General features: G+C 40.2%; 1 protein-coding gene across 1 annotated transcript in view; it reads left to right on the top strand.

Moving 5' to 3' along the window:
* FIGNL2 (fidgetin like 2) overlaps positions 1 to 13,129 on the top strand; it is a 70,843-nt gene extending 57,714 nt beyond the window's left edge. The window contains exon 2 of the mRNA XM_070736016.1: positions 8,193 to 13,129. Coding sequence (XP_070592117.1) covers positions 8,204 to 10,366 — 2,163 coding nt within the window. The 5' untranslated portion in view covers positions 8,193 to 8,203 and the 3' untranslated portion in view covers positions 10,367 to 13,129. The remainder of the gene's footprint in view (positions 1 to 8,192) is intronic.
* Positions 13,130 to 23,562: the final 10,433 nt, after the last annotated feature.

Below are 23,562 nucleotides of genomic sequence, written 5' to 3'. Positions count from 1 at the left end.
ACTGCTCAGGGGTTTTGGAATTTAGGATTTTAACTGGGCGGAATGTGCACAAGCAGGATTCAGTTTGTTAGATGTCGTAATTTCTTTCTCTCTTAATATTTTGAGTTTTGTAATTCTATTTTTCAAGATCTGACTTAAACACTCTAGAATTTATTTACAAAAACAGGTTTAATCAATTTAAATGGAATTTTCATGGTTGTTTCTTACTAAATGTTCTGCCGGGCTCTATGGTATGAGTCTCTCAAAAATTCAAGGGTACAAATTTCAGACACACACACACTTGAAAGTTCAAAAAAAATGTTCTTTATCACAAAAATTCAAAAGAAACAAAGCACCCTTTTTGTATTGCAAAGAGCACTCATCCCCAAACAACCTGGTAGTCTGTACAATCCCCTTAATCAGTCTTTAAGTACTTAGCTAGCAGCTGTGAAGGAACGTCACAGCCCTCCTTCTTCCACGAAGTGAAACACATACACTTTGCTCTGCTTGGTTTCAAAGTTGTGAAAAATCAACAAAGAAAGTCCGGAACAGCAAGGCACGGTCCTGAAGAACAACGATCAGATAATCTTCCACAACAGCCAAGCCAGCACGCTGCTATTTATATCAGCAGCTCTAATTACTGGAGCCCCACCCAAACACAGGTGGCCCCTCTTATCTCTTGTAATATTTCTTCAATTGGTCTCTTCGATGCATAATTCTGCGCATGCGTGGGTCTAACACTTCCTCATCCGAATTGACCGAAGATAATGGAGATTGGCTTCCTGGGCTGTGTGCCAAGCCCCCCTCTTCCAAGTCACCCCCACCTTCTTCTTCATCTGAGGAAACTGCACTACCTGACTCTGTCGGCAATAAAACAGGCCTATGACATGTTGATGTTTCCCCTGCACATCCACCTCCACATTCCTTGGGGCACTAGCTGGGCCAGAGCCAACCACAACACTAAAGCTATCAAAAAGTTAAATATAAATTTTATGTACTTGCAGTGGAACTGGCCACAATTAATTTTGTCTTGGTTTAACACCTTTGTTTTGGAATTATAATTTTTCTGTGGAATCTTTTGCAGCTGACAGTGCAACCAAGCTACATTTTTTTAAACCCAGAAGACATTAGGCATTGGCAATATACCAAGATAAATAAATAAAAACCAAAGTCAATTATAATTTTTCAAAACACTTATGCCCCATCCTTCCTCTGGAAACTATGTTCCTAGCTGATTTTTAAAAATAATTCTTTTAGGTACTGCTGTCTCTTGAAATCTTAAAATTTTTAAATCATGCAACAAAAAATAATGCTTTGAGGAGTTACTTAAATTGTATTGTAATAGTTGCTCTTGCTGAATTTAGGATGTATTTATTTGATTCACATTCTGCCTTTCATTTAATTCTGTGAGCTGTCAAAAAATTTAATGCACTGAATTTCCAGCAAACTAAAATCAAAGCCACAAAAGCTTTTAAAAATAAAATAAAAATAAAATAAAAGTGGTAGAGTGCGATTCTTAAAAATTATCTTAGACATTTATGGTAGATAAGATATATGTGTGTGTTGTTTTCAGAACATTTGGATAAATACTAGATATCACTCAGTTAGTCTAGAGATAATTTATTCCGTTTTATGGATTTTCACCATTTTAGAATGGTTTAATTTGTGCTTTTCTTCATAATGTCTTATAAGAAGAAAATAGCTGTAGTTTGTTAACAAACGGTTCAGGCAATATTTGGACAGTTGCTGCACAAAACACAAAAGATCTGTTTTCTTCCCACCCAACTGTCTCTTTCATATGTATTTATTTTCCTTTGGTGTTTCTCCTGTTTTCTCCATAATGTCCCCTCCTCCCCACATAATTTGGTAAAGTGCTGAGGTAATCACTCCAAGAATCATCAGTTGTTTGACAGCCTAATAGGTATAGGAAAAATATCATCTGCATAATTTATGTTTGTGTGCTCTGTGGCCTCAAAGCTTTAGGGTAAAATTTAGCTAGATGCAGAGGTGGATAGAAGAGGATTGCCACCTCTGGATAGATCTCGAGGTGAAATACAATTGCAATTGTTTAACAGAAAAAGCAAAATAGCTCCCCAGCTAAACAAAGTGAAGAATACTGACATGTGAAGGACAGTCAGAAAAGGAATTTTGCCCATGTCACTGTGGGAGCATAATTCAGTTTGGCAACAGAGAAAATATTCCCGATTTTAGAATTTATTAATTGTAAGTGATATTGGGATTTTTTTAAAAAAAATGTGACTTTAGTTTACGCACACACAAAATATATACCAAAGCTGAACATTTGTGCTCTTCTGAAAAACATAATGATTTCAGTAAGATGCTATGACTAAGTTCCAAGTATTAATGAGTTCACTCTGAGGCTTGAAAATTCAAATGATTAAAATTTATTGAGCACAACTTGGCAAATGGGTGCCCATGTAAACTGAATAAAGATTATAAGAAAAAATAACCTTCCTTCCTTCCTTCCTTCCTTCCTTCCTTCCTTCCTTCCTTCCTTCCTTCCTTCCTTCCTTCCAGCACATATTTTGGGAAAAGCCAGAAAAGGCAGCAGTTTCTTCTTTTTAAGGCCAGTTACCTCATCATTCTTTGAATTTAGCAAAATAAATTTAAATTATTTGAATTTTCTGGTGCCAGAGTGAACTCATTAATACTTGAACCATAGCCACCATGAACTGAAGCATCTTATACTGGGTTCCTTTTGCTGATTTAAAGGAACAACCACATTTTTCCTGATACTCCAGAGATGCCTTTTCCTTTAATAATTGACCTCTGCTGTTAATACAGGACAAAAGTCTCTGCTGCTATTTCAGCAAGTGTCATCATTCTCTCCCCCTGCCCAAAAATACACCATTCCCGCTCCACATATAGCTTGGAACCAAATGTTTAAAAGGAGTGCTTCCTAGGAGGTTTCTCTTCTTTTGTCTTCCTCTTTCCAAAGCTCTCCCTGCGGAGTGCCTTCTTTCAATTCTCTATTATTCCTTTATTCCTTTATTTATTTATGTATGTATTTATTTATTTTTTGGCTGGGAGTTATGCATGGGACTCATCAACAGAGGTATCTATGGAAAGAATACCCCCACTCCGTGGACTTTGCCTCCCTGTGTACCTTTTAATATAATAGTGAGCAAATGCAGGCAGGATGCTGAAGAAAGCCACGTTAAACCTGCCATTTAAATCCTCTTGTGTAAGTTTGATATCCAAAGTGGAAGGACAAATGCCATATAAGTCAATTAAAGCATTAGGTAATCTAATTGTGCTGTGGTCACCAAGTAGCTTAAAGGCTGAATGGAGGCCGTGCTCCCCGGCCACCCCCTCCCCACCCCAGCCTTCCCTGAGGCCCTTGCAAATGAAGAGAGGGGGAGAAACCCTGCCCGGGGAAGGGGGGGGGGCAAGAACACACACACACATACACACAACCACGGACCAACAATAGAAATGAAAGACCCAGCGCTGGAAAGCTAGGGTTGCAATCACAAAGCCACCAGAGAGGGTTGGAATAGGTTATAAATATTACAAAATAATTCAGTAAAGTAAAGAGAGTGGCAGGAAAGGAGATATTTGCCTGCGTAATGTGGAAGATGTTGGGAGGCCTCAGCCTCTCACTCCAGCGCTCCGTTTTTTCCCACCTTCTGTAGCCTGGAAGGTTTTTGGAATTTGCTTGGGCCCTCAGCAAGGCTTCTGAAATGTCTTTGCTCATTAGGCTAGGAGGATGAGAAATCCACAGGCCGGGAGTTAAAAACAACAACAACAACAACAAAAAAGCCCCGGACGAGTTGGAAGGGGGGGGGGGGCGCAGCTAGGGAGAAAAGAACGCCCAAACCAGCCCACAGCAATTAGAGTTACTTAAGTCAGGACGAATGATGTGCTGCTAGCATTCCTCCAGCTTGGCGCTTGATTGCTTCATTGTGTGCATTCCTCTGCCGAGTTGTGATGGAGCAGCTGAGCCCAGAGGAGGAGGGAAGGGCCGGGGGTGGGCTTCTTGGCGTCGCTCTGCCAGGTTAAAAGCGCTCTGGCTGGCTTGCCTGCAGGCTTCCTCAACCAGGAAGCTTCCAGATGGGTCGGACTCTATCTCCCATTATGCCCAAATGAGGCTGTGCTAGATGATCAAATAGGAATCCAACCCAATTAGTGGCCGCTGGTTTAAGAATAGGCTGCCCAGTGGGTGGGTGGAGTATAAAAAGCAGCTCTTTTAGGCAGGGACAATACTGTTAAGTGGGCTAGGCTATATTTTTCTCATAATTTAAGGTAGGCACGCATGCTTCAGGACATACTTACCAGTAATCATCAGCTTAACAACCGCAGTTGGGACCTGGATTTCCATGGCTAAGCAATGTGGTCATTGAAGAAGTCCCTTCCAATTTTATTACCTTTTTTTTTTTTTGCATGGTCATTAACCAAATTTGGCTTCCCCTATTGACTGCTTGTCAGAAGCTCCTTGGGAAGGTCATAAAAGGTGATCACGTGACCCTGGGATGCGGCAACCATTGTAAATATATGCTAGGTTGCCAAGAATTTGGATTTTGATCATCTGATTGTGAGAATGTTGTAAGTGTAAGGACCACTTGTGAGTTATTTTTTTCCCCCATTGTATCTTCAAACTTCGATTGTTAAACGAATAGTCAGAACAAGTCGGGGACTATCTATACATACATATGCTGACTCTGTAAAATCGCTTAGAGAGGACTGTAAAGCACTCTGAAGCAGTATATCAGTCTAAGGACATTGCTATTGCTATCTACACCACCTCTATCTATAAAGAGGGTAGACAGTGATAATAATGGGGCTCCTTCTCTGCTTGATGTACCTTGATGGATATCTGAATCACTTCTGGATGGAAATCGTGCAAGGGGCTCTCCTGGAAATCAGTTCAGGAACTGTCCTGAGTACCTACTGCTGCCTCAAATTAATTCTGAAACAACTTGGCCTGTTTTATCATGTATGTGAATTAGTTCACGATGCTGAATTTTACATTAATAGCGTACAATAATTTGACCTTCCAAATGACTCCAGCTTCCCTATAAATCCCATCCCCTCCAATTTTAAAAATCAGAGTTCCCTAATATTTTCGGCTTTGCGGATCAGCAGAGAGAGGAGAGGGGATGGTTTCGCGTGGTAGCGGGCAAGGCTCAAGTCCCAGGGGTTGGGGGCTCTGGTTTAAATGACCTTTCCAAGGTCAGGTTTCTTTATACACACAGAGAGAGAGCGAGAGAGCGCAGTGGTAGCACAGTCCCTGGATCTTGATATGGTGGAAAGGGATACATAAAGTTTTAAACTGAAATAGATACTTTTGTTGTTATAAATTATGTTCTATTCTTGTTAGGAAATACTGCCTCCGTATTAATTGTTGTAAATCATGATTTATAAGCTGCAGTTTTATGTATATGAACGTTCTAAATTAATGACAAATCCTTGCAAAAGAAAACATCTCATATATATATTTAGATCATTCTGTCTATGTATAAATCTTTAAAGAAAGGATCCTGGGTTGCAAGCTACTAGGGATTGGAAACATCTTTAGAATAGATAGAATAGAATAGAAATAGAATAGAATTTTTATTGGCCAAGTGTGATTTAGGTACTAGGCTTTATGTACTAGGCTCCATCACCTGATTGTGTGCATGACAAAGGAATCAAGATGCGCTATACAAATAATACCAAGAATTTGGATGAAGATGATCTTTACAACTATATGGGCATCATTCAAACTGACAACATCCAAGCGCAGAAGATTAGAAGTGAATACATAATAAGAATGAAGATCTTAAAATTCAGACACAGTGGAGGAAATACCATCAAGGCAATTCACTTCAGCAATTCCAGTCATTAGATGCATAGCTGCAGTAGTGGACTGCACTCAAGCAGAACTCAAAGCCATGGATAAGAAGCCAAGAAAATTGGCAGTGATATATCATGCCTTTCATCCACACACCAATGTTGACAGACTCTGTTAACCAAGGAAAATAGGTGAGATGGTATTATTTCCATAGAGCATCTTGATTTCTTCAGTTTTCAGCCCCCCCCCCCTCTATTTTTTGTAAGTGTGACTGTTTGTCCAGTGCAAACTCCATAAAAGTATCTTGGCAATATATAAGGACAGTGTTGAGCGATGATTTTATTTGAAATGGTATTTTTCCATATAACTTCAGATCATCCACATAAAGGAGGTAGGATAGTTTGTTAGATATTTTTGCTTTTTGATAGCCATGGCCTGAATTATTCAGCATTGTTGATAGAGGAATCAGTGCAATAACAAACATAAGTAGTGATAGTGTGTGTCTTTGAAAGATAGAACATAGATTCCTGTTTCGATATTAACTTCTCCTAGTCTAACATCATTGACCAACAATTGTCTCTTCATAGTATCATTAATCATGGCACAAAGCTTCTGTTATTCTGTTATTTCTAGGCATGTGATTCATGTGGCACAGTCGAATGCCTTTTGTAGTCAATCCATTCTACATTCAAATTGGTCTTCCTTCTCTTACAGTTTTTCAAAATAATTTTGTCAATTAAGGGTTGATCTTTTGTTCCTCTGATGTTTCCTTGGTTTCTTTCCTGTTCTGGTGGAAAGAGCTTGTTTTCAACTAAATGCTATTGGAGTGTGTCAGTTAGCAATTTGAAAATTGTTGGTAAGCAGGTAATTGGTCTGTGGTTGCCAGATGCTGCCCTTTTTGTTGGATTTTTCATTATCAGGTTGGTTTTGCCAGATGTTAACCAATCTTCAGTTTCACCTTCTTGTTATTAAACTGTTTGGCAATGAGTGAATATAGCTTCTGTTCTGTTATTTCAGATTCTGGATGTTCTTTCTAGAACTGGTGTATTTTTTCCAGATATCCTCTTCTTGTTGGGCTTGAACAGAGGTCTTCAAAACTTTGTTGAAGAGGTTCAAAGTAGTACTGGCTGGAGAACTCTGAAAGTTGAAATCCACAAGTCTTAAAGTTGCCAAGTTTGGGGACCTCTGGGTTTGAAGATTAGGGATTATTATTCTCTGCCATTGCAGTCTAATTTTGAGCCACGCTTCAACAGAATGAAAGTTCAGCTATTCTATGTTGTGGATTTTCCTCCTATTGTGACATGGGGTATCTGATTTAGTTTTCAGAGTTCCATGATGCATGTATATTTATCTATTAATCTATCAATTTGTTCAATATATATATGCAATAAAAATTGGTGACTAAAAACAGGTGAAGATTCTGAATTATGCAGAATCCCTTCAATTATGCACATTGAGTTGTTGGCTCTGTGGCCAGAGTGCCTAGAATTATTTAGGAACATAAATAAATATACTATACTTGGGATGTACATTACATTAAGTACATGATGTTTCAAAAGGCTACTGATTCATTGCCAAAGCCTTCTAAAAAAACTTCTTTCCTTGATTGGAAACTATCTAAAATTTGGAAATACAGTGAATGAATGCATGGTTATTTTTTACAATATAAAAAAAAAACAAGCAAGGTGGATCCAAATATTGCAACTAATATTTATTAATATTCATATAGGATCTGGAGTTCAAATACTTGATGTATTACAAATGAAGGTGATTATACGTGTCCCAGGATAATGTTGCAAGATCCAATCTGGGCTGGTCACCGGGACTGGAGGTTTTGTCTTCCGAGCTCTCAGACTCTGCTAGAGAGGTTCCATAAAGATGGGCTCCAGCATGAGTCCAAAAGCTCAGAAGACAAAATCTCTAGTCCCAGTGACCAACCCAGATTGTATTCTACAGCCTGATGAACTGTTGAATATCCAATTGTTCAGATAGTATAGTTTTAACCTGATGGCTTCAAAAAGAATCTTTCATGGGAGGAAGAGCAAATAAAAGTCTATGAAATAAGCGTAACATTGCAGTCGCTGCTTATCCATACAGTCTATGTTTGGTTATGTTTTGTTGTCTAAGAATAGCCAAGGTTGACTGGCTATTGACACACCATAAGGCTGATCCAGGCTTTCACATAGCAGGTTCAGAGTACATTCTTGGTTTAGACACTCCCAGGTTTTTCTTTTCTTCAAATTTTATTTTTCCAGCTTATTCTACCTCTCCTGGTTGTTATGAAAATATATATAAATGTCTCTGTATTTTGGGCAGTAATAGCAGTAGGTAATTCTCCAATGAGCCTCTGGGTTTGTTTTAGAATACATTTCCTTTTAAATCTGAATCTAATTCTGGTTCCTTTGTCCTTTCCTTCTAGCTCTGTCAAAGATGCACTGGACACCAGAGCATGCTCAGCCCCTGAATCAGTGGCCAGAGCAGCACCTCGATGTCTCTTCTACCACCTCCTCACCTGCTCACAAATCTGATCTCTACCATAGCAGTCGGCAGCGCTTCAATTATGCCTGGGCCAATGACGACATCTCTGCTCTGACTGCTTCCAACCTGCTTAAGAGGTATGCGGAGAAGTACTCAGGGGTCCTCGACTCCCCTTATGACCGGCCATCAGCACTCAACACCTATGGGGATGGTGCCTTTGGACCCCTCAATGGACAGAAGGTGGAGGTGGAGCCTTGGTCGATGGCCCACAGTGCCGAAGGAGTTTACCCTCTGACCCCAATGCATGATGGACTGTCCAGCTCAAAGGGGATTGTCCCTCCTCCTGTCGCACCGGGTAACGGTCTTGGTACCTCTCCTGTGGTTTCCACTAACCTATCTGACTCCATTTATTCCAGTAACACTTGTGGGGGACCCACCACATCTGGCAGCCTCGGGGCATCTCAGGAGTATCCGTCAGGCTACAGTGGAGCCTACCTGCCCTCAGGCTATTGCAGCCAGCCCTCTTCAGCACTTCCCCCTCCACACCCATCGACCCACCTGCATAGCTCTGGCCTCTTGCAGCCCAGCCATCCTTCAACCACCCTTGTCCCCGGATATACTTCTTCAGGACCCATGTACAATTACGCTTCAGGGAGTTACCCAGCCCAGCCCAGCTATGGTGCCATCCACCCTCCCCATCCTTCAGCTTCCTATTTGCCCTCAGGCATTGCTGCCCCCACACCGATCCCCCCTTCCTCTCGTCCTCCTGTGGTCCCTGGTTACAGCTACCAGAGTCCTCTCTCTGTAACACCCTTGAGTGGCGAATCAGGGAGCTCTTTGAAAAGGAAGGCCTTTGACATCGTTGGCGGGGAGGACGATGGCGAAGGCAGGTATCGCAAATACAGCTATGAGCAACCAAAGTCCCCATATCAGATGTCCGACAACGGTGAATGTAGAGGGAATGGATTCAACCGGAGCTCAGAGGTGCCTTTCAAAGGGGGGAAAAGGCCAAGTGGAGCAGGAGTGGTGGCAACCACAGTGGCTTCTGAGGACTCCATTGGGAAGTTCAGCAACCAGACTATGAAAGGATTGGTCTCTCCAGCTTACAGTGTTAGTGAAGCCCCACTGAGGGCTAGCGAGAGCTTTGAGAAATTCACGCCTCCGGCTGCCAATGGGGAGCATGAGGGAGACTCCTTTGCTCTAAGGATGCAGCCCAAAACAACAGCATTCAATGGTGACAACAGCAGCCAGACTGTAGAAGAACAGCTGAAAACCATGGACCCTTTTATTTTGGAGTTGGTGAACAACAAAGTAATTGACTGTGGCCCTCCGGTCCAGTGGACAGACATTGCAGGGCAAGTCTCTGTCAAGGCTGCCATTGAAGAAGAGCTCGTGTGGCCCATCCTGAGGCCTGGTGCATATACTGGCGCAAACCAGCCACCCAGAACCATCCTGCTCTTTGGGCCTCGTGGTGTAGGGAAGACCCTGCTGAGCAGGTGCATTTCCACCCAGCTGGGATCTACCCTGTTAAAGCTCAGCGGGACAGCCTTGGTCTCCAAGTGGAAGGCCGAGGCTGAGAAAATCCTGCAGACCACTTTCTTCATCTCCAACTGCCGGCAGCCTGCTGTCATTCTCCTCACCGATGTGGAGTCTGTCTTAGAAGACGCTGCCATCTCCAAGTCCCAGTTGCTCACCTACCTGGACAAGCTTGCTACCTCCGCTGAGCAGAATGTGGTTGTCATAGCAACCACCACCAGGCCCGGTACCCTGGATGAAGCCATCCAGAGAAGGTTTGCCAAACGCTTTTACATCTCCCCGCCAGACAGCATTGCCAGGCGGCAGATCCTGCACCACGCTCTAGCTCAGCAAAACTACTGTCTCAGCGAGAGGGAGATGGCCTCCATTGTCCAGCTTACTGAAAGCTACTCGGGCAGTGAGCTCCTCCAGCTGTGTCAGCAGGCAGGGACCAACAAACTGCACAGCTTGCCAGGCCAACTTCAACCCACCTCCTACAAGGATTTTGAAAGCGTTTTCTGCAAGGTCCACCCCGCCGTCTCTCAGAAGGAGCTGGACCTGTATGTGGAATGGGATAAAATGTATGGGTCTCACAATTAGTGGGGGAGCTCCTGTTCCTCTTTCCAAATAATCTTTAATTTGTTTGAGAGGAAGCCACTGGAATTATCAGTTTGCTCTTTTAAGGTTTTGGGGCACCACGGGTTCCAGTTTCTGAAAGTCTCATAGCTCCTTCCATATGAAAATGGAGGAAAGGGTGAGACATAGTTTTCATCTCTTAAAAAAAAAAGCCCCACCAATTGGATGCACATCCTCCTCTAGACTGACTGACATGCAGCTTGGGTTGGTTTTTTTGTTTTTTAAAATGAAAATGTCTGAAAGTTTGTGTGGTGGTTGTCAGGTCTCTATGTTAAGGAAAAGTAGTTGCTCAATGAACTCAGGATAACCTATTTATTATTGATCTGTTTTTTCTAATCAACCCTTTCCAGCCAGCATTGTAAAATATTCTGCCAGGTATTATCCCTTTCCCAGCTCCTTTTTAATGCTGCACACCTCAAATACTTCTGTCTGACTCGTCCCATTTCTATTGCAGCCTCTCTCCATCTTTTTACCCCGGAGAAACCCTTGAAGCAATGTTCAGGTCTCAGGGAAGCCTTTCAAAAAATAGCCCAAAAAAAATTACCTCACAGTTCAGTTCACTTCTAACTTACATAATCCACGTTTTATAATATTTACAACAACAAAATAGCAGGCTGGCAGCTACATCGTGGTGTATAAACATTCCCACCACTGTCAGTCCTGGCATTGTCTGGTTCACATATTTTTGGGAACAATTCTTGTCATGCCTGGGATAAACATATATCCATCCTAAGATAAAATACAGAAAATAGTATAAGGGCAGACTAGATGGATCATGAGGTCTTTTTCTGCCGTCAGTCTTCTATGTTTCTATGTAATATTGTTCCCAAAAAAACAGTATTTGATTTTTTTCAAATGATGTCTGGCAAAATCCCATGGTTCTGTCAAACTCTTAATTAGGGAAGGTTGTCCTATAGGTAACAACCTATGCATCATTCACTTAATATTTCTCAACAGACTCATTTTCATAGGCAGATCTTACCATAAAACAGACGGCATCAGGACATTTTGAGAAAGGGGGTTGGGATTTTTTAAAATGTAGATTGTTGAATAAGCTAGGCGTTTTTTATTTTTCTAATGTATGTAGTAGTGGTTCCCCCCCCCTTTTTTTTAACTACTCAGGAAAAAATAATTTACCTCAAAAAAGAAAGAATGTTTGCATTTTTTTTAACTCAAGGAAAATAAAAATGATTTGGAGGGATTACAAATGTGCTTTATAGGGTGCACAGGAGGGGGGAAAAAGCAAGAATAAACTTGAAGTTGTTACAAAGATGAAAGTTGAATGTATTTCAGGGGTGTTTCACAATATATAATGCCATAATTTTCTTCTTTTTGTTTAAAGAAAGCATTTTTGCCATAGCATTTAGGTGGAGTAATGTTTTCAAAGAATAAGAAGTATTAGTATTGAAGTTTCAAAGCCATGGCTAGTACCACTTTTTAAAGGAATCTTTCTATTACATTTTCAAATTCCAAATGTCTAAGTTGTGTTTCCTTTTCCCATGCTTTTTATAGGACCTCCTATAGTTCTGCAATCAAAGAAAATGTCCATTTGAGCTTCCCAAAGTATTTTGAGGGAAAACTAAACAAAAGATGGACCTGTGGTTCTTGTCAAGGTATCCCAAGGGCCATGGCATCTTCCCCAGCTTGGTTGCACCCAAATTCCTCCTGATAGAACCTTCCAGAATTCTTCAGCCAACATGGCCACTTCTGAGAATTCTAGGAACCAGACTGGGGTAACCTGGCCTGTAGGATTCCATGAGTGTCTGCATGCAGAGAAGGAAGTTAGTAGATGAATAAATAGTGCCCTTTTAGGCTCTTCATTGAAGGTTGAGAAGCCTCTACTCAATCTAGTCCCCTGGTCCACCCCAGAGCAGGGGAGAGAAACATCAGCCATGAAGCTGGAACATTTATTTCCAACCATCCTGCACATTTTGTGTGTTTTTTTGCCTCTTGCATTTTTGTCCCCTGACCTGGGAGTCACAATTCAAGAAGTAAATCTATGTAGGTTTGTACACTGTACTGTTCCATTTATAGGTGTGCGTGTGTAGGTAAAGGGAGGGCATGTCTTATAAATGTTTGTGTAAATGAATAATGTTTCCCTCCGTGTAAGGATATAAGAAATCCTGCATTTATAAAAAAAAAAAATACGGTTGAAAATGGAGTCATGTGCACTTAGGAGAGACTTGTACTATCTCAAGCAGGTGATACATGGCAGGAGACTCTCGTGTGCCCTATCTGCATCGTCTTTTGGTTGTTGCCATTGTTGTTGCAGTATACAGTATTGTCATTCTGAACCATTCTAATAGGGTGGTGTGTTTCTCAACTTCAGCAGCTTTAAGGTGTGTAGACTTCAACTCCCAGAATTCCCCAACAAACATGCAACTAAAGGTGCAGAGATTGAGAAACACTGAGATAGAACTTGTTGGTTGAGTGTATATACCCAGACTGAGCATAATGTGAGACCTCAATCGATAAACATGCAGAGTTAAAGTCATATTTTGTTTCTCATCTCCCCTCAAAATCCTTCAAACTCCAAGCTTATGTTTGGAGAAGAAACTCACAGTTCTTGCATCTAAATATTCCCATTTTGTAAAGGTTGACAAAAAACGCTTCTTGGAAAATGGACAGACATTGATCAAGGGAAAATCTCCAAATATTAAACTTACTATAATAGATAGGAACCATCTGACTATACTGGCACAATAAATTATAAAACAGTTTACAAAAGGTTTCATTTGTTTATTCATAGTGCAGTTAGTCAAACCTACGTTCCCTGTTTAGGAGCAGGCTGAATTCCCATGACGCCCAGACTCTTTCTATGATCCCTAGAATTCTACCTTCCCCTCAAGACTGCCCTGTCAAAATGTGGTGGCAAACGACTAATTTATTTTCATTTTCCACAAATAGAGAGTAAAAATACAGTGAAGTTGTTAGGTTCCAGAGATACCACACTTGTTTAACCATGACTGAAGATCTCCAAAAGGTGGAGGCTTCACTCTCATGTGAGATATACTTATTTTGCCAAAGTACTGGTTTATAAACCGTAACGCCTTCGAGCAGTACCAAATATTATGGCTTAATGCAAATTCTGTTACCAGCAGGTGGGGATACATCAGTATCTATTCTACTCTGTTTCGAATATAGCTCAACCTAGATCTATCTCAAATCTATGTGGACAGAACCAGAGAAATGTATTTGGATAACAAATGTTAGGGAGATGGGTGACATCTTTAAATAGGTACTTTTAAAAGATAATTCCATATTACACAGTTATAAGAATACATTTAGCAGTCAGTGACAGGCCCCTTTGCAATATCGTACTGATGATTTCACACCTCTTCTTTATTACTGCTAATTAATTAGCCAAAGTACATAATAAAGCCATATGGTTTAGAAGACAGATGGGGAACTATGGCCTCCTTATAACTTCATGGACTTCAACTTCCAGAATTCTCGAGCCAGCCATGCTGGCTCGGGAATTCTAGGAGTTGAAGTCCACAGGTCATAAAAGGGCCATAGTTCCCCATCCCTTTAGTTTAGAAGAAGCCAAAATTTCTGCATAACATCCCTAAAGACCATCTCTTCCTTAATCAAGAGATGGATTCCTTTGTAAGTCTAGCCATCAAATTAGGAACTTAAATTATATAAGGGATCTAGATTTTATGAGTTGTTTAAGGATCACAGGTGAGATAATGCAGAGACAAAACCAAAGCAAAAATTACATGATTCCATTTAGGATTCCCATCCCCTGTATATTTTGAAATGAAAGCAAACATTGCTGAATTAAAAGCTAGCTGAAAGTTATAACCTCTACTTAGTTGTGGCACAAGCAGTCAATTGCCATTTAGGTTTCTGCTAAAGCAAAGCACTTAATATCAGAAAAACCGGAGCGGATCCAAAAGACTCACAAATTCAGGTGTGGATTTAATATTTGCCTTTGGATAAGTCACAATCTCCTAACCTAATATTTCTCATTTAGTAATGGAAGTCTGTCGCTTGCAAACTTAAAGAGGATTTCATTAGGCACTTTGAATACAATAAGTACTATATTTTAAAAAGACCAACTTAAATACCTCTTCATCCATTGATCACTGAATGGAACCATTCAATAAAAGTCCTCTAAATGTTGATTTAAGAGCTGATGCTTTGCCCTTCTATCAGGTCAGTCCTTGATGATATATAACTGGACAGTGTTACCATCTGCTTGGAAAGTATTGCATTTTGAAGAATTTGTATAACAGAAAAGTAAAGGTTAAACTTCCAGCTTTCCCATTCTTTTTTTTTCTTTCCAACTTTTAGTCTCTTTGCTTCTTCCTATGAAAACCAAAAATGTGAGGATCTTTCATTAAGTCTATGCATATTAATAGTCCATTGTACAGTTATTTAGCATGCAAAACTGAAGTTGTAAAACCCAGAAAAAGAGCTTGTTATGATAAATTTAGAAAAATCAAGCCCATGGTATACATTCTCGCAGCTATGGGTCTTGTTGATTCATAGCCATCTTTTGCCCTATCTTCTCTTAATGCCTAATAAATGAAATAAATCAATTGCTATCAATGTTAAAACCTGCTATAGGTTGAATAGTAATGGGAGGGAGAGGGTTGATTTTCTCAGTAAGAAAATTCCATTTGATCAGTTAGCACTTTATTTTGGAATTAATGAAACGTTATTGTGACCGTGGTTTATTTTTTTCTTATATTTATATTTTCCTGCCGTTATTATTTCTTTGTGCAAACCTCTCCCTCTTTTGCATATTCTGTCTCTCTTTTTATTCATTATAAGGTCTGTTCATTTTCCCTTTCTGGTTCACATTGCTCCTATTTTTATTGTATTCTCTCAAAATCCCGTAGCAATTTATAAGTCTTTGTGAGCCTAGTGATTGATAAACATTTGTAGGGAATTTTCTGATTCTTTTTTCTAATTGAGGAAGCAACCTGAAATGTTGTGTTTCCCAAAAATCAGAGGTCCAGCTGCACATTAACTTGGCAGTCATTTTTCCTGAACGTTTTTTTAAATGAAGGATGGGAACCAAGAACCAAGAAGCTATTCTTCCTTCTGTCTGCCCCGGCTAGATCCTGGAACTACTTCCACAAGCTGAATCACATTACTGAAATGGAGAAAAAAAAACTGCCAGGAAACTAAAAGAAATAGCTGGAATGGAAGATTTCTAGAGGAAGAGAACTGGAATTTCTAGAACTGGAATTTCTAGAACTGGAATTTCTAGAACTGGAAGAAGAGTTAAGTACTTCTGTTCTGTAGTAGATGCTTGGAACAAACTTCCAGCAGACGTGGTCGGTAAATCCACAGTAACTGAATTTAAACATGCCTGGGATAAACATAAGACAAAATACAAGAAATAGTATAAGGGCAGACTAGATGGACCGTGAGGTCTTTTTCTGCCGTCAATCTTCTATGTTTCTATGTTTCTGCTGCAAGTAGTCCTCAACTTACAATCGTTCATTTAGTGAATGTTGAAATTACACTCGCACTTACAAGCATTGCAGCATGCATCCCCATGGCCATGTGATCAAAATTTAGGCACTTGGCAGCCGGTATGATTTACAATGCTTGCAGCCTCCTGGGGCCATGCGGTCACCATTTGCGACCTTCCTAGCCAGCTTCCAACAAGCAAATCAATGCCGGAAGCCTGATTTGCTTCGTGGCTGCATAACTCACTTAACTGCAATGATTCGCTTAACAACATGGTAAAAAAAAGCTAATAAAATCTGGCGCAACTCAGTTAGCTGCATTGCTTAGCCCTGGAAATTATGGTCCCAGATTCTGGTTATAAGTTGAGGACTACCTGAACATCCCCAGGAGAGTAGGTATTTGCCTCCTTGTTTCTTCTTCTATTGAAAGATCACTGACTTCTGAAGGACTGTGAAGGACATTGTCATTATTTGGGTCAAAGGATTGCCTCTTTTTCCTCTTTCAGAGGAATGGGAAGAGATTTCATCCTAGACCACTCCATGTTGATCATGGTCAAATTATCTCTTCCCCAGGTGGAACATCTCAAATTCTTCTTTCTTCTCTGGCTCTTTCTTTGGCTTTTTTTCTGTCTACCTTTAGTAGCTCTCATTATACAAGATAGTGGCTTTCTCTGTTCCTGGTCATCTGTTTCACTTGCCTGGGATGATCATTTGTAGATGTGACATCAACTATTTTTTAAAAAGTTTAATAGGAAAGAGGAAGGGGGAAACTAGTCAAGATCTCAGCACTGGAAAGCACAGGTTGATTCCATCTCCCCCTACCATGCATTTCATTTGGTTGATGATCTTTCCTCCTCCCTTGGCAAGCGTGGGAACAAACAACATTAAAGGAGATCAGAAGTTAAACTAGCACTTTCTTAATAGGTTTGAATGGAAATACGTGTATTTCCCAAGACATAAATAAACATCAGGAAAGAATCATATGCATAACAAGATCAGATCTTGTTTGGAGATGAAGGGCCTCCCAATGCAGGGATGAAATTAAGCAGGTTCTGATAGGTTCTGGAGAACCTGTAACAGAAATTTTGAGTAGTTCAGAGAACCAGGAAATGCCACCTGTGTCTCGCCCCAGAGTAGAGTGGGAATGGTGATTTTGCAGTATCCTTCCCCCAGGGGTAGGGAGGGAATGGGTATTTTGTAGTATCCTTCCCCTGGCACGCCCACTAAGCCACACCACACCCACCAAGCCACACCCACAGAACCGGTAGTAAAAAAAAAAGGATTTTCACCATTTTCTCAATGTAACACTTTCCAAGGCTTGCAGTGTTACCATGGAATAGTGTGATGGCACAATACATTTTTTCCCTGCCAGTTATTATAATGAACAATTGCCAGTGTATTCTATTTTTTTTTTAAATTCAGCAACTTTTCTCACTTAGCTAAAGTTTGCTGCAGTGTACCTTTTCTATAACACCAAGTATAGTACATAGCATGGAACATTTTTCTGAAAATGATAACATTTTGTGATAAAATAACATTCTTAACTCTTCAATATTGCGTGTTTGAAGATGGAACAGGAAATACCTTTCCTGATCTCATCAATAAATTAGAATTGGCTTGCTTTTATTTTGCTGATGCATACTGGGTTCCTTCTCTTTGCTTATTCTCTTTTCACACTAAATAAATCTGTTTCAATATAAATCGTGGCAAATGCATTTAGGACTATACATTTGAGCACTGAACTCAAATTTCTTTGCACGCAATACAGATTGTGTAAATAGTGCTTGGCTCTGTTATAGAATGTTCTCTATTAGACATTCAATGGAATTTCTGCTAGAAATATAATGTGTGACACTGATTCTGTTCAGGCTCAAGGACTACTTAGGCACCAAAGATTTAATAACCTCCTTGACCTTTGACTGTCCAGTGTGAGAAGAGTCATTCACAGGCCTCTTCCTCTTGAAGCATTTTGTGGTGGTAGATTGTAGAGTATTAAGATAAGATGCAGTGGGCAGACTTTTCACCCGGTGCACTTGTACATTGTAGCTTCATAAGAATGTTGAATTATTCTTTTTGCCAATAAGATGAGAATTATGTAAAAAGAAATTTGCAGGAGCTGCATCTAGTCTGGTCCTAGCTATTGGGATGGGGTGATGTGTGAATGTGTATACTTTGAGCGCATGGATCAAGGAAGACGGAAGGAGGCTGGCTTATAATGGGCAAGTATTAGCTAGCTTTCCAGATTATTTTCTTTTGAAACAAAGCAAATTTTCTTTAGTTTTCTTCTACCACCTTGGAAAAAGAGGCAAGTAAAGCTGATCTAGTCTGTTTCATTAGCATGGGTGAGGTTTAAAAAACCATGTCTATTTTTTGCCTTTTCTGAGGTGCAGCATGAAAACCCATAATAGCAGAGGGTTTTTGGAAGGACAACTTTTGAGATTCTGAGATTAGGGAATTAATTTGTAGGAAATAACCAAAAAATATTTGGAGTGGCTGGTGTTTGAAGTTTAAGACTCACTTCGATTGGGTGTCTAGCTTTCAATCTTGGAGATGTTAACTTTCTGTTAATCTCGCTGGTTTGCCTTCCAAGAAAGTGAACACCGGGCTTCAAATGTAGAAGTAAATCAGACATCCAGTTTGCAATTCAGAGCCCAGATTTGAGTTGATAAAAACGTTCTAGTTATAGTGCAATTATCCATCAGTGACTATATCCAGCCATACATCTTCAGGAACTATATACATGCAACATCCTTTCCTAGTTGTTTCCCATCAGCACACTGGCATATACAGTAGTACCTCTAGATACGAGCTGCTCCACATGCGAGTATTCCAAGTTACGAGCTGAGACGCGAGCAAAATTTCTGCTCGACACCCGAGCTTAAATTCGGGATACGAGCTGAGCGTCCACTAGGTGGCACAAGAATTCCACTTTTTCCAGTTATCTCGGCGCGAAAAACCAAATCTAAATGTATTTATTCGAGATACGAATTGATCGACATACGAGCTCGGCTCTGGCATGAATTAAACTCATATGTCGAGGTGCCACTGTACTGGATATGATGCCTCTGAGGTTTAGTCTTCATTTAGCTGCTCCCATTGATACAGAAGGTTTCCATGCATCAATTTAAAATCAGAACCAGGAAAATTGAGATCAAGTGTAGGGGTAGCAGTGATTCACCAGATTGTAGAGGGTTTAGTCCTATTTTTTGTGTGGGGGGGGGCACAGAAGCATTTGCTATATAATTTTGCATGTGCTCATGAGAAAGAGGAAAAATATTATGCTGCTTCCATTCCTCCTCCCACCAAATTCATGTGTTCGGTGATATTTGTTTCCCTTTTGCTTCAGTTACCATTAATAACATCAGTTCTATTTTTATAAGCTTCGGATCCAGCTAAATGGAATGATTGAAAGCTAGAAGATACTTATGCAGGCTCCAGAGGCAGCAGCTCTTTGCCCATCATCACAGCTAAATACTTTCAAAGACCCTACAGTGTGAGTGTTTGCACACACATATACGAGTGCATGCATGCGTATATGTGGCTGCAATTTACCACACATTATAAACACAACAGCTCCTTTAGCTTTAGACAGAATGTATCGTTTTGGGGCTATAGTAAAAGTAATTCATGCTTGTTGATCGGTGTTTGGGTTTAAATGTTAGCCACTAAAAACATTACTTTCAATTTTTTTCCGAAGCAGTGTCTTTTTCTCATTTTCCTCCCCTTTCCTCCACCCAAGAGATAATGTTTAATCAGGTTTATCAAACCACCCTCTTTATAAGCAGCATGCATGTAGGAATCAGTTGGCAAACTGTGGTTCGGTCATGAATTGTAAACCTTCTATCAAAAGATGCCCCTTCGAACGTATACTTTTGTATATCTGGTCGAGAGCACAAAAGATCAATAAGGCACAGAACGTTCCCTGAGCCAAATCGAAGATTTATCAGTGCTTCATCCCTCTTCCGTTGTCTTCGGGAGAATCACCTTCTGCCAGAGATGATGGGAGTGGAAAAATCACTTTCTTGGTTCTAGCTTTTCAATGGAATTCTGCTCGGGAGATTCAATTCAGCATATTAGCTTCATGCATGAGGATTCTATTAGTTAATTCTGGTAGATTATATGCCTTTAACCTACTTTTCCCCCTCTTTCAATAGACCACTGGCTTTCCATATGCTTGGGAAGAACTCTGTAGACCAGGGGTCCCCAAACCTGGCAAGTTTAAGATTTATGGACTTCAACTAATACTGGCTGGAGAATTCTGGGAGTTGTAGTCTACAAGTCTTAAAGTTGCCAAGTTTGAAGACTTCTGCTGTGGACTATAAAACTTAACCGATCTTCTCTTAAAATCAAAGCTCAGGCTTTGCTGTATAGGTAGTCCTCGACTTACAACTGTTCAGTGAATGTTCAAAGTTACAACGGCACTGAAAAAATGTGACTTTTTAATGACCATTTTTCATAATCACGACTGGGGTCACGTGATCGAAATTCAGATGCTTGGCAACTGGTTCATGTTTACGATGGTCACAGCATCTCGGGGTCATGTGACCCCCCTTTTGTGACCCTCTGATGTGGCAAAGTCAATAGGGAAGCCAGATTCACTTAATAACCAGTTTACTAACTTTTCCACTGTAGCGATTCATTTAATAGCAGAGGCAAGAAAAGTCCTAAAGTGGGGCAAAAACTCACTTCACGAATGTCTCACTTAACAATATAAATTCTGGGCACAATTGTGGTCATAAGTCGAGGACCACCTGTAACGTAAAAAACCAGCTTGTCCACAACTTTCCATGTTCCTTGGCAAAACCCAGCTACGGAGAAACCTGAGCTAAGTCCTTAGGTTACTTTTCCCTCCTCCATTCATGCAGGAGAGTAAGAAAGAATTCTGTATGAGTGAACAATGTGGTTTAGTCCTGATCTAGAAACATCTCCCATTAAATGCATCACTAGAAACAGAATTGGGTGGCAATAGCCTATAAAAGCCATTGTAGGAGATAATTGTGAAGCTGATAGTTAGTAAATCAGGATAAATGTCCAGACAGCTATCATCAAGGTCATCAGACTGCAGCTTCTAATGGCCCTGGATATACCAAGTTCTACAGTCTTGGTAAAGATTGTTCAGTTTTTATAACAGGAATCGGTCATAAGCAGCAGGCACAGTCTCTTCATATCATTTTAGTGCCTTCCCTGCAGACTTATCTCCTAGATAACAATGCAATATACCTCAGGAAGATTGCTTATTTTGTCCTCTTGTTTTTTTGTTTCCTCCAAAAAGTGGTACTGGAATTTTGAAGAGGTTTTTGTTTTTTCTAAATCGTCTTTGACTTTGTACATCCTCTGTAACCATTTCTACCTCATTTTGCAACATATTGTACATGAAAGTATTTAATTCATGTCTTATTAATGTCTGAAAAGAAATGCGTTTGAACTGTAATGGTCTACCTCAGAAAATACTGTTATTTTAAAAAGAAAAAATATTTCACAGTATTAAAGAGATTACAAGGAAATGAAAAGGTGTTGACTATTTTTGTTTTCATCAAAATCATTCTGGGAACCATTAGCTTCTCAATAATAGAATTTCGGAATGATAATAGGAGATTTTGCCACCAGAAAAGAGCTCATGTAGTTCCCATCCTCAAAAAATGGAAAAGAAATGGATCCAGGAATCTACAAACCAATCAGTCTGAGATCAATATCTGGGATCAATATCTGTTAGCAAAAACTTCAGAAGAGAAGGATTTAGGGGTAGTGATTTCTGACCGTCTCAAAATGGGTGAGCAGTGTGGTCGGGCGGTAGGAAAAGCAAGTAGGATGCTTGGCTGCATAGCTAGAGGTATAACAAGCAAGAAGAGGAAGATTGTGATCCTCTTATATAGAGCGCTGGTGAGACCACATTTGGAATACTGTGTTCAGTTCTGGAGACCTCACCTACAAAAAGATATTGACAAAATTGAACGGGTCCAAAGTCGGGCTACAAGAATGGTGGAAGGTCTTAAGCATAAAACGTATCAGGAAAGACTTAATGAACTCAATCTGTATAGTCTGGAGGACAGAAGGAAAAGGGAGGACATGATCGAAACATTTAAATATGTTAAAGGGTTAAATAAGGTTCAGGAGGGAAGTGTTTTTAATAGGAAAGTGAACACAAGAACAAGGGGACACAATCTGAAGTTAGTTGGAAAGATCAAAAGCAACGTGAGAAAATATTATTTCACTGAAAGAGTAGTAGATCCTTGGAACAAACTTCCAGCAGACGTGGTTGGTAAATCCACAGTAACTGAATTTAAACATGCCTGGGATAAACATATATCCACTGTAAGATAAAACACAAAAAATAGTATAAGGGCAGACTAGATGGACCATGGTGGGTATTGGATTGTCATTATGTATTGTTTTTGTCTTGCTGTGAGCCGCCCCGAGTTTACGGAGAGGGGCGGCATATAAATCCAATAAATCTAATCTAATCTAATGAGGTCTTTTTCTGCCGTCAGTCTTCTATGTTTCTATGGGAAAATACTGGAAAAGATAAGCAACAGATCTGAGAACACCTATGTAGAAGTAAACAAAGCTATTACTAGAGGTAAAAATGGGTTTGTCACACAGAGATCATGCTGCACAAAATTTATTGTATTTTTTGACACAGTGACTTAAATGAATGGACCAGCAAAATGCTGTGGAAATAGTATACTTGGACCTCAGTAAGGCATTTGACAAAGTAGACACAACATATTTCTTGGTAAGATTAAAAAAAATGTGGGATAGACAGCATCGCCATCAGATTGATTTGTAACTGGCTGACAAACCATCCTCAACGTGTAGTCCCCAATGGAACTGCATCTACTGAGAGGAAAGTATGCAATGGGGTACCCCAAGGTTCTGTCTAAGGTGCAGGACTCAACATCTTTTTAAATGCTTTATGAGGGGATAGATGAGGAACTCATCAAATTTGGAGACGGTACCAAGCTATGGGGAATAACCAACGTTTAAGAACATAGTTCTAAGATCAAGAAGGATCTTAGTGGACTTGAAGACTGGATCTTATCCAATAAAATGCAATTCGGTGATGACAAAAGTAAGGTTTTAAACTTAGGCAAGAAAAACTAAATGCACAGTTATAGAATAAGTGGTACCTTAGTTCAACAGCAGTAACTGAAAGGAATCTAGCAAGTCCTACTGGACAACCACTTAAGTATGAGTCAGCAGTGTGTTACAGCTGCCAAAAGAGCCAATGCAATCTTTGGCTGCATCAGCATAGGAATAATATCAAGATTACATGAATGATTAGTACTGCTCTATTCTGCTTTGGTAACATAACACTTGGAATATTGCATCACATTCTGGTCACCACAATACAAAAATGTTGAAGAGTGCAGGGAAGAGCAACAAAGATGTTCAGGGGTCTGAAGGCTAAAACTTTTGATGAACAGGAACTGGACATGTCTACTACAGTGATGCTGAACCTATGGCATGGGTGCCACAGGTGGCATGTGGAGCCATGTGAGCCGGGGTGGTGCAGCAGGTAGAGTGCTGTACTGCAGGCCACTGAAGCTGACTGTAGATCTGCAGGTCAGCGGTTCAAATCTCATCACCGTCTCAAGGTTGACTCAGCCTTCCATCCTTCCCAGGTGGGTAAAATGAGGACCTGGATTGTGGGGGCAATATGCTGGCTCTGTTAAAAAGTGCTATTGCTAACATGTTGTAAGCCGCCCTGAGTCTCAGGAGAAGGGCGGCATA

Source organism: Erythrolamprus reginae, chromosome 2, assembly GCF_031021105.1.
Source record: "Erythrolamprus reginae isolate rEryReg1 chromosome 2, rEryReg1.hap1, whole genome shotgun sequence".
NCBI lineage: Eukaryota > Metazoa > Chordata > Lepidosauria > Squamata > Dipsadidae > Erythrolamprus > Erythrolamprus reginae.
The sequence above is the reverse complement of the archived record's forward strand: the minus strand, read 5'-3'. Positions and strand labels throughout refer to the sequence as shown.